The 10,838-nt window shown below is 38.9% G+C and overlaps 1 protein-coding gene and 1 pseudogene across 1 annotated transcript; one reads left to right on the forward strand and one right to left on the reverse strand.

Moving 5' to 3' along the window:
• Positions 1-5,090: 5,090 nt before the first annotated feature.
• LOC138421402 (U4 spliceosomal RNA) lies at positions 5,091-5,170 on the reverse strand (annotated as a pseudogene).
• A 4,714-nt stretch (positions 5,171-9,884) lies between these two features.
• Positions 9,885-10,838, forward strand: LOC138420136 (olfactory receptor 10A3-like). The gene has a single exon (XM_069553292.1). It carries the CDS (start codon positions 9,885-9,887, stop codon positions 10,836-10,838), a length of 954 nt encoding a protein of 317 aa, XP_069409393.1.

A 10,838-nucleotide genomic window follows, 5' to 3' on the forward strand; every position in this document is an offset into this window, starting at 1 on the left:
TAAAAAAAAATCTATGCCCAAGTTACCTAGAATGCTCTATTGTATTCAGCTCTTTCATGATGTTGTCCATGTCAATAAAATGATTTGATCACGGGACTCACAAGATATTAGGAATCTCTTGACATTTTGGTGTAGCCAGTTATAGGGGATGTTCACTTTTCTTTGACCTCAAATATGACACGTCTGTCACAAGTTTCAGTATCTCAGAGCAAAGATCATCTTAAGTATCTCAGTATGTGATATTTCAGTTCAGTTCAGTTCAGTTGCTCAGTTGTGTCCAGCTCTTTGTGACCCCATGGACTGCAGCATGCCAGGCCTCCTTGTCCATCACCAACTCCCAGAGTTTACTCACATGTCCATTAAGTGAGTGATGCCATCCAACCATCTCATCCTCTGTTGTCCCCTTCTCCTCCTGTCTTCGATCTTCCCCAGCATCAGGGTCTTTTCCAGCGAGTCAGTTCTTTGCATCAGTTGCCAAAGTATTGGAGTTTCAACTTCAGCATCAGTCCTTCCAATGAACACCCAGGACTAATTTCCTTTAGGATGGACTGGTTGGATCTCCTTGCAGTCCAAGGGACTTTCAAGAGTCTTCTCCAACACCACAGTTCAAAAGCATCAATTCTTCGGTGCTCAGCTTTCTTTATAGTCCAACTCTCACATCCATACATGATTACTGGAAAAACCATAGCCTTGACTAGACGGACCTTTGCTGGCAAAGTAATGTCTCTGCTTTTTAACATGCTATCTAGGTTGATCATAAACGTGATGTTTGACTTCCCCTGTAAAAAACATAACAAGCAGTAGTTTCATATCTTCTTGAATTCCTCTGCTAATGGGACCTGTTTGACTTTCAAAGTAGTCTATGTACTATTCTAGCATTCAGGGGAGCCATCTACATTCTCTTTGGGTTCAAAGCTGGCTCCCCAGGCTGACAGTCAACTAAACATATATATTCAGAGACCTTGTTAGAGACCTATATCCTTCAGATACACACACACACACACACACACACACACACACACACGCATGCATACAGGCCATCACTTGGCTGTTGCTAATAGAAGCTGGATGAATCATTTAATCTGCTTGATTGGATGTTAATGTAGGACACAAAGATCATCACACTTCATGCCTCCTCTATATGTCCATCTACGCGTATCTATCTTAGATCTCCTTACTGCCAAACTTCTTTTCTTTTCTTTCCAGTCCAAGGCAACAAACTCTCCTTCTCCAGACTAATGTACAGTACTAGCCACCCGATCCAGTATCCTCAGGCTCCAGTACCATGAGTTTTCTTGCCCTCTGTTGGTATAGGCCAGCTAGATCTTGCAGTTCCTTTGTGATACAGTCTCTTTTTTCATTATCTGGTCCAGTGTTTCTGACTGGGTTTATATGACTTAACTGTATGTATAGGCCCGGATTCCTAGAGCGGAGATGAAGGTAATTCATGATTATCTTCCTGAATCTACCTTATGTAGTCTTCCTGCTCTTAATGGGGGAGGGATTGGCAAATTCTGAATCATCAGAAGGTTCAGAGATATCTTGGAGGGAAAGTCCTTGGAGACATCCATCCAGCTTTCCCATTCCATATGTCAAACTCTTGGATTTTTTTCCAGTTCCAACTCCAGCCTTGGCACAACACACGTTTCTTGATTAAGCATTGAACTATCTTTGAAGTCTAGCCATTTAAAACCCTGGGTTTGATTTCGCTTTTTCTGCTTGGCCACAGCAAGAGATGAGGGTTCTTGGGAAGTACTGAAGGACTCTTTGGCTCTCATGTTTCTATGGTGTTGATTATGGTCACTTTTTTGTTATTTATCTGCAGGGATCAAAGTAATATAGTAACAACTATATAATTCTGTTATTCTTTGATTTATCAACCCCTCTTCCTTCTTACCTTTCAATACCTGAATCATTTCACTATCCAGACATTTCCCACCAGGGCTACATTATTCCAGGTCACCATCTTGAAAGCTTTTACTACTGAATTTCTCAGTTGTGCCAGGAGATGTCTATGTTTCATATAACAAAATGAATGGGAACTATCAGGCCAGTCAGATGGTAAGATTCAGTCACCACACCCTGTTTTATAGCCTCCTGTTGCTAACTACTTTGAATACTGTGTTCCCTGGCTTTTCTAGGTAGCAGATACTGAATTGGAGTTAGGAGTGCAAACATCTGGAAAAGAAAAAACGCTGAAACAGGACTGGGCAGGAATAAACCCCAACAGCCAAGGAGGCCTGGAAAAGTCTTCTGACCCCAACAGGGAGCTCTGGGTTGTCCATTGGAGTTATCCTTATGGGTCAGGGATGGATAGATCCTTGTTCAATATTCAACTCTGAGAAAAGTGTGCTCTTGGCAAACTTGACCAACAAGAGCAAAGCTAGAGGAACCACACTTCCTGATTTCAAACTATATTACAAACCATAGTAGTCCAAACAGTATGGTATTGGCATAAAAAGACACATATACAAATAGAACACAATAGAGAATCCAGAAATAAACTCATGCATATGTCATCAGTTAATTTTTAACAATGAACCAAGAATGCACAATGGGGACAGAATAGTTTCTTCAATAAATGGTATTCAGAAAACTGGATGTTCACAAGCAAAAGAGTAAAACTGGACCCTCATCTTATACTAAACTAAAAAATCAACTCAAAATAGATTATAGATTTGAATGTAAGACGTGAAAGAAAAAGCTCCTGGAAGAAAATCTAAGGGATAATCTCTTTGACATTGGTCTTGGCAATGATTTCTTGAATTTGACAACAAAAGGAAAAAAACAACAAAAGCAAAAATTAACAAGAGGGACTATATCAAAGTAAAAAACTCCACAGCAAAGGAATCATTCCATCAGCAAAATGATAGGCAGTCTATGAAATGGGAGAAGCTATTTGCAAAATAAATATCTGGTAAAGGGTTAACATTCAAAACGTATAAGGGGCTCACACAACTCAAAAGGAAAACACAACCAGCCTGATTAAAAAAATGGGCAGAGGAACTGAATAGACAATTTTCCAGAGTAGACATACAGATGACCAACAGGTACGTGAAAAGGTAGTCAGTATCACCAATCACAAGGGAACTACAAGTCAAAACCATAGTGAGACCTCTTCACACCTGTTACAATGGCTCTCATCAAAAGCAGGAGATAAGTGTTGGTGAGGATATGGAGAGAAAGGAACCCTCGAACACTGCTGGTGGGAATACAAATCAGTGCATGACTGTAGAAGGCAGTATGGAGGTGCTCAAAAAAATTACACCTGATATTAATATATGATCCAGTAATTCCACTTCTGGGTAAATATTCTAAGGAAAGGAAATCACTGTCTTAAAGAGACAGCTGCCCCATGATCATTGCAGCACTATTTACATTAGCCAACACATTGAAACAACCTAAGTGTGTCTATCAGTGGATGGATAGTTAAAGAAAACGTGATATTTACATGAAAATACATACACAATAGAACATTATTTAGCCATAAAAAAGGAAATTTTGTGACAACATAGTGGACCTCAAAGGCATTATGCTAGGTGGACTAAATCAGAGAAAGGGATATACTGTATGACCTCACTTCTATGTGGAATCTAAAATAATTAAACTTGGAGAAACAGAGAACAAATGGCGATCAGCTGAGTTTGGGAGGGGGAGTGGGGAAAATGGGTAAATGAAAAGGTACAAACTTTTAGTTATAGGATAACTATTTCTGAGGAAGTAATATATAAGCTGATGATGATATTTAACAACACTATATTATATATCTGTGAGTTGCTAAGAGAGTGAAAGTGAAAGTGTGCTCAGTCGTGCCCGACTCTTTGCGACCCCATGGACTGTAGCCTACCAGGCTCCTCTGTCCATGGGATTTTCCAGGCGACAATACTGGAGTGGTTTGCCATTTCCTTTTCCAGGGGATCTTCCCAACCCAGGGATAGAACCCAGGTCTCCCGCATTGTAGACAGACGCTTTACCGCGTGAGCCACCAGGGAAGCACTGCTAAGAGAGCACATCTTGAAAATTCTCATCAGAAGAAAGAAAATTGGGGTGATTGATTAAATTTACTGTGGTAATTATTCTGCAACATATACATGTATGAAAGCATTAAATCATGAACATTAAACTAACTCAATATTTTGTCAATTATTTCTTGATAAATTTAGATAAAACATAAAACAGCAAAAAAAAAGTATATTACCCATTACTGCTAAGATGATATGCATAAAGTATAGAAAGCATGGCTAATTGAACATACTAGGAAAATGCAGCAAGGACTGAGTAAACCTAGATCCCTATACTAGTCCTGCTTGCCATGTTCTAGGTTTTTGATAATAATAATGACAACAACAATAATAAATTTGGGCTCTATTCAGTTCATTCTCTCAGTCGTGTCCGACTCTTTGTGACCCCATGAATCGCAGCACACCAGGCCTCCCTGTCCATCACCATCTCCCGGAGTTCACTCAGATTCACGTCCATCGAGTCCGTGATGCCATCCAGCCATCTCATCCTCGGTCGTCCCCTTCTCTCCTGCCCCCAATCCCTCCCAGCATCAGAGTCTTTTCCAATGAGTCAGCTCTTCGCATGAGGTGGCCAAAGTACTGGAGTTTCAACTTTAGCATCATTCCTTCCAAAGAAATCCCAGGGTTGATCGCCTTCAGAATGGACTGGTTGGATCTCCTTGCAGTCCAAGGGACTCTCAAGAGTCTTCTCCAACACCACAGTTCAAAAGCATCAATTCTTTGGTGCTCAGCCTTCTTCACAGTCCAACTCTCACATCCATACATGACCACTGGAAAAACCATAGCCTTGACTAGACGGACCTTAGTCAGCAAAGTAATGTCTCTGCTTTTGAATATGCTATCTAGGTTGGTCATAACTTTTCTTCCAAGGAGTAAGCATCTTTTAATTTCATGGCTGCAGTCACCATCTGCAGTGATTTTGGAGCCCCAAAAAATAAAGTCTGACACTGTTTCCACTGTTTCCCCATCTATTTCCCATGAAGTGATGGGACCAGATGTCATGATCTTCGTTTTCTGAATGTTGAGCTTTAAGCCAACTTCTTTGCTCTCCTGTTTCACTTTCTTTTCTTTTCTTTTTTTTTTTCAATTAGCAATAATCGCGCCTCGGATAAACCTCATTGGCTACGATACTGCCACTGCGCAAAGCTCCTGTTTCACTTTCATCAAGAGGCTTTTTAGCTCCTCTTCACTTTCTGCCGTAAGGGTGGTATCATCTGCATATCTGAGGTTCTTGATATTTCTCCTGGCAATCTTGATTCCAGCTTGTGTTTCTTCCAGTCCAGCATTTCTCATGATGTGCTCTGCATATATTTTAACAACAATAATAATGACTTTTAGGTGTTTTTTTGTTTTGAAGTTTTATTCCAAAGTATATTGCGTGTATGACTATCAAATATTTGCATTTACTGATCTTTTCTCACTGACAAATAATCAATTTTGTAAAGATACCAGAGATATTTTGGTAGGAAAGTGTACAGTTAGCAAGGTAGAAAGTGTTCTTTCTGTTCCATAGTTACTCTCTCATTACCATGTTAAATGAAAATGTTATTAAAATATTCCCATTTCTATGTCTTTGCTTTTTATTTGCTTTGCCAGTCATTGAGAAAATATGTTAAATCTCTATTTTGATTTTTTAAAATAAATTTATTAGTATTGGTTTTGAATTATAGTTTGATATTAATCTTCCTTCCTTTGTATCCCCTTGCATGTATCTGAAATGCATTTATCTGGCCTAGTATACACACTGGAACATGTATAAATTGTGAGTCTACATCTTGATGATTTTTCACAAACTGCACATCACCTGGGTTACTATCACCTACATCAAGAAATAGAATATTTTAGTATGTCAGAAGGCCCTGGGATGGGACTCATGGGTATGAATCATGGAACTCTCATATCAGGCATCCATTCCCATGCCTGATGCTTGTGACTGGTTCAAGTGTGTGGTGTTATCCCACCATAATGAATGATATGGGAGGGATCTTTGGATTGGATTTTGTGATGAAAATTCATTTTTCTCAGTGTAACTGGTACATTTCTCACCGGATACAGATTGGATAGATTGAATCCCTAAGTGTTGTCAGCCTCATTGCTGTCAGAAGGGGTAAGCTTCCTTGAGAACAGAACAGCCTACTCTGGGAAAGCAACAATAAGAGGTAGACAAAGAGAACCTGCAATCCAGCCTCATCATCCAGTTTTAGACAAAGACCAGCCTGCAGATTCATTAATCTTTTCACTCTGCTGGACTGAGCCAATAGTCTCCTGAATTGTTTAAGCCAGTTTAGATTGATCCCAGAGTCCCCTGATTTTCAGGTATACTCAATAAGTATAATAATGCAAAATATCAAAATCTTTGTGGGAGGTGGAGCGGGAAGTCAGCCAGGCATTTTACAAACAGTCTTCCATCTACCTGTCCTAATTTATAGCTCAGCACTGCACAACTGCACCTCCATCCAGCCATTCCCTCCCCTCTGGCTCACCTGCCTTTGCTCACACCCTCCCCTCACTGCTTTCTTCTTTTCCCCTTTTAAACCTTTATTCAATCATTATTTCCACCTCCTATTGAGAGATATCATGGTGCAATTGAATCTCTTGTGTTGGGAAATGTTTATTCCTTATAGGAATATGAGGGAGTGGTGCTCCAGGTTTTGTGCTCTTGAGCTTTGTCACCTGAGGGGCCAAGTTTAAACCTCTTTAGTTATTGTGCAAAAATACAAGAAAGCATGTACAAACTGATTGCATGTTCTCCAGGGACGGGTTTTTCGGGTCATGTGATTCAATGTCATATAATGTTCTAGAATCAGTGCACTGAATCACTGAGCTGTGTTATGAGGATGTGGCTTTTAACTAGAGGCAAAACTTCTGACCATGTAGCATGAGCATTATTATATTGCAAGTTCACCCCTCCTACCTGTTTTGTTGTGGCTTCATCTTTATGTCTTCAGTTGTAGAAGATCTTTTATGATAGATTTCTGTCGTTTTCACTGATGGTTGTTTTACATGTTGTGATTTTGGTGTGCTCATGAGAGGAGGTGCGCTTAAATCCTTCTTCTCCACTATCTTGATCCTCCAGGCTCTTTTACTTGCGAGATTCAAGGTAAAAAAGAGAAGATTCTTGCTATATGCTTGTTGGTGGGTTTTTCATTTACAGTTCATCTTCTATTGATAGTTAGAGATGCTGTTGAAGTGATCTCAGTGATCAGGAATCACTGAACACAGCTGAAACATTTGAATCAGTAAACTCTTTGGTGTTGATGCTATTCAGTTTTGCTCTTTTCTTTTCAGAGAAAAAGTGTGGACAATACTTAGAGGTGTGTATTTGGAGGGCACTAATCATCAAGTCTTAGAAGATTTTCACTGGGAAGGAATGGGTAAATAAGTCCAACTTAGAGCTTTTTCAACTGGAAGGCTGAAATCTAGAAAGGAGAGTGATCTGCCTAAGTATTCCATGTCAGAGAGCTATTAAGACAGCATTAGGGTCTCTAAGTTATTAAGTGGAGCATCTATAGTCAGTTGCTATTTACATCATGAACATTTTGTTTATAACATGCTTTACATCAGTCCTTTAGAGGTTTTCCACTTTGTGTTGTTGTTGTTCAGTTGCCAAGTTGTGTCTGACTCTTCGTGACTCCATGAACTGCAGCACGCCAGACTTCCCTGTCTTTCCATCTCCCGGAGTTTGCCCAAGTTCATGTCCATTGCATTGGTGATGCCATCCAACCAACTCATCCTCTGTCACCCTCTTCTCCTTCTTTGTATGTTTGTTTGTATGATACTCTGAATTTTGTAGTGCTCAAAACCTATCCACTTTGAAAATTTGTAACTGAATATGCATCGTTATTTCTCTCCATTAGAAATTAAATACTTGGACTGCAGAGTCTATTTTTATTAATTTAGGAGTTTTTTGACAACAAAAATATCATTTATAGAGGTTTGATTTTAGTACATGCCTATAGCCAAACTTAGAAAGAAGTCAACTTGCCTTCTGCTGTTTGCTAATATTCTAATGACCTTTTTTAAAGACAGCATTACATGTCTTCAACTTGCTGTCTTTGTCTTCTTGGATTTCTCATCTCCCACAGTTAACTTCCATTGATTTTTACAATGTCACAGAGAACCAGATCTCCATTTTAGTGCTAAACTGTCAACAAATACATTTTGATTTGAGCAAGTCAGCCTTCCTCCTGTCTTTCTCCTGCCTTGTTGCCCTTCCACCCTTGACTGCTTATGAGGTAGTCATTCACTCTCATCCCTCATTCAGAAGTAATCTTTTCCTCCTTGAAGTATCTAATATGTTTGTTATTACCTTTTCCCCCAATACTGTTTATACTGATTTTACTTTTAATGTAGATAGAACATTCCTATAAAGTTGAGTCTGCATTATCCTAATTTTTGTTTTCATTTATTCAAGAAAAAATTGTTTTAGCATTTGTTATGCATCAGAAACTCTTGTAGGCATAGTGAGTATAAAGTATAATCTTTGCAATCCTGGGATTTATATTTAGTGAGAGAGACAGTGTGTGTTTATATATACATATATATACACAAATATATGGGTAAATACAAATCAGTAGGAGCTATTGAAGAAAATAGAGCACAGTGTGAGAGGTAGGAGTTATAAGTACTGGCTTAGGGAGTGAGACCCTATTTTCCATTTTAGGTTGTGTGGTTTGCTCTCTGTTGAACTCTGGTATTCAAGGTTTGTCTCAGAGTATACAGGCTAAAAATGGTGCTCAATCAGTGTTGAGTAATTAATGATTAATTGAACACCTTGATGAGAAATTTAATGGTGAGAAAGAGAAGAGAACGAAAGAGAGAGAGAGAAGGAAAACTCTAAATTATAAGTTTACAGTAAATAAAACGTGGGCTTTTCCTTAAATCATTATGTCTTAAGGTTCCACCAATGAGAACTGATACCACATGTTTCTCGTCTGGCAAGTCCCAATATATTTGACCTATTGGCAAAAATCAATGGGTATAAAGCCAGTTCACATAGTTACAGATCACCTCAGGTAGGAACATTTAAATTACACCTTCTTTGTGTGTTTCTACAGGGAGTTGTCACTTTTAACGAAGACAAGCACAGTCATTTTGAACTAATGAATAGTTAAAAAAAAGTGTATATCATTGTTGTTGTACCTAGACTTAGTAGAATCTTATAAAAATTTTTTGTGGGTTATCTTTTTCCATTTGTCACTTTTTGAGGCATTATTTTTAATTGAAAATGTTAATCCATTGAACTTTTATTGTGGTAAAATATATGTAATATAAGTTTTACTACTTTAAAGTGTACAATTCTGAGGTAGTAAGTACCTACTGCATTTTTATACTTATGGAAGTTCAAATTGTCTCACCTGTTCTGTTTTCAAAAATCTTTAAGTATTTCTTAGTTCAGAGTCTTTTGAATGAAATGAGGAGAGTGCTAGCCCACATTTGCTTTCTTCTTCCGGCCCTATGTTCTGATTAGCATAGCAAACATGAGCTTTATTTTTTGTGGTCTTAAATTTCATATTTACATAAAGTTGAGAAAATAGATGCTACCTTTAGCAGTGTTTTATGAATGGGATCTGAGTTATAGAATATTCCTACTTGCTTTAACACTGAATTTGATTTTCAAACTACATGGTGTTTGCAATAAAACTCTGATATTATTTTGTATGTATCAGATAAGATTTATAAGTTACAATAATCAGCCATTCTCCAAAACTGTCAAACTAGATTTCTGTCAGGATGGGCTCCTCTTTATATTTTTTGTTAAGATTGTTTGGGTTGAATGCAGATGCTGGCTCAGAACTGTTAGACTGTGACTTTGTACTTTGTAAACTATGTTCCTAAAACAGTATATGCTCCACTGTTGACATGAAAAGGCAGAACCAAAGCTCTGTGTTTGACTTCATCCTCTTGGGCTTTTCTAATTTTCCTGAACTACAGAGGCAGCTCTTTTGGGTGTTCCTGGTTGATTATCTGGTGACTCTGCTGGGAAATGCCATCATTATAGTCGTCATCTCCCTGGAACAGAGCTTCCACGTTCCCATGTACTTGTTTCTCCTGAACCTGTCTGTGGTGGAAGTGGGTTTCAGTGCAGTCATCATGCCTGAAATGCTGGTGGTCCTCTCCAGTGAAAAAACTACGATCACTTTTGCAGGCTGTTTTTCACAGATGTATTTCATTCTTCTTTTTGGGGGCACTGAATGTTTTCTCCTGGGGGCAATGGCTTATGACCGATTTGCTGCAATCTGCCATCCTCTGAGCTACCCAGTGACTATGAACAAAAGGGTTTTCATGAACTTAGTAATGTTCTCATGGGTCTCAGGGATCACTGTGGCTACTGTGCAGACCTCATGGGTTTTTAGTTTTCCCTTTTGTGGCCCCAATGAAATTAATCATCTCTTCTGTGAGACTCCCCCAGTGTTAGAACTTGCATGTGCAGACACCTTTCTGTTTGAGATCTGCGCATTCACTGGCACCATTTTGATTGTTATGGTTCCTTTCTTGTTGATATTCTTGTCCTACATTCGAATTCTCTTTGCCATCCTGAAGATGCCATCAACCACTGGGAGGCAAAAGGCCTTTTCCACCTGTGCCTCCCATCTCACATCTGTTACCCTCTTCTATGGCACAGCCAGTATGACTTACTTACAACCCAAATCTGGCTATGCCCGAGAAACCAAGAAGTTGATGTCCTTGGCTTACACGTTGCTCACACCTCTGCTGAATCCACTGATCTATAGCTTGTGGAACAGTGAGATGAAAAGAGTTTTGTTGAAAGTATGGCGAAGAAAAGTGGATTTACATACATTCCGACTATGCTGA

Source organism: Ovis canadensis, chromosome 15 (genome assembly GCF_042477335.2).
Source record: "Ovis canadensis isolate MfBH-ARS-UI-01 breed Bighorn chromosome 15, ARS-UI_OviCan_v2, whole genome shotgun sequence".
Taxonomy (NCBI): Eukaryota; Metazoa; Chordata; class Mammalia; order Artiodactyla; family Bovidae; genus Ovis; species Ovis canadensis.

Bases quoted from the DNA above. Each gene is read 5' to 3' on its own strand.
- LOC138420136 (XM_069553292.1), top strand. From the start codon at position 9,885: ATGAAAAGGCAGAACCAAAGCTCTGTGTTTGACTTCATCCTCTTGGGC.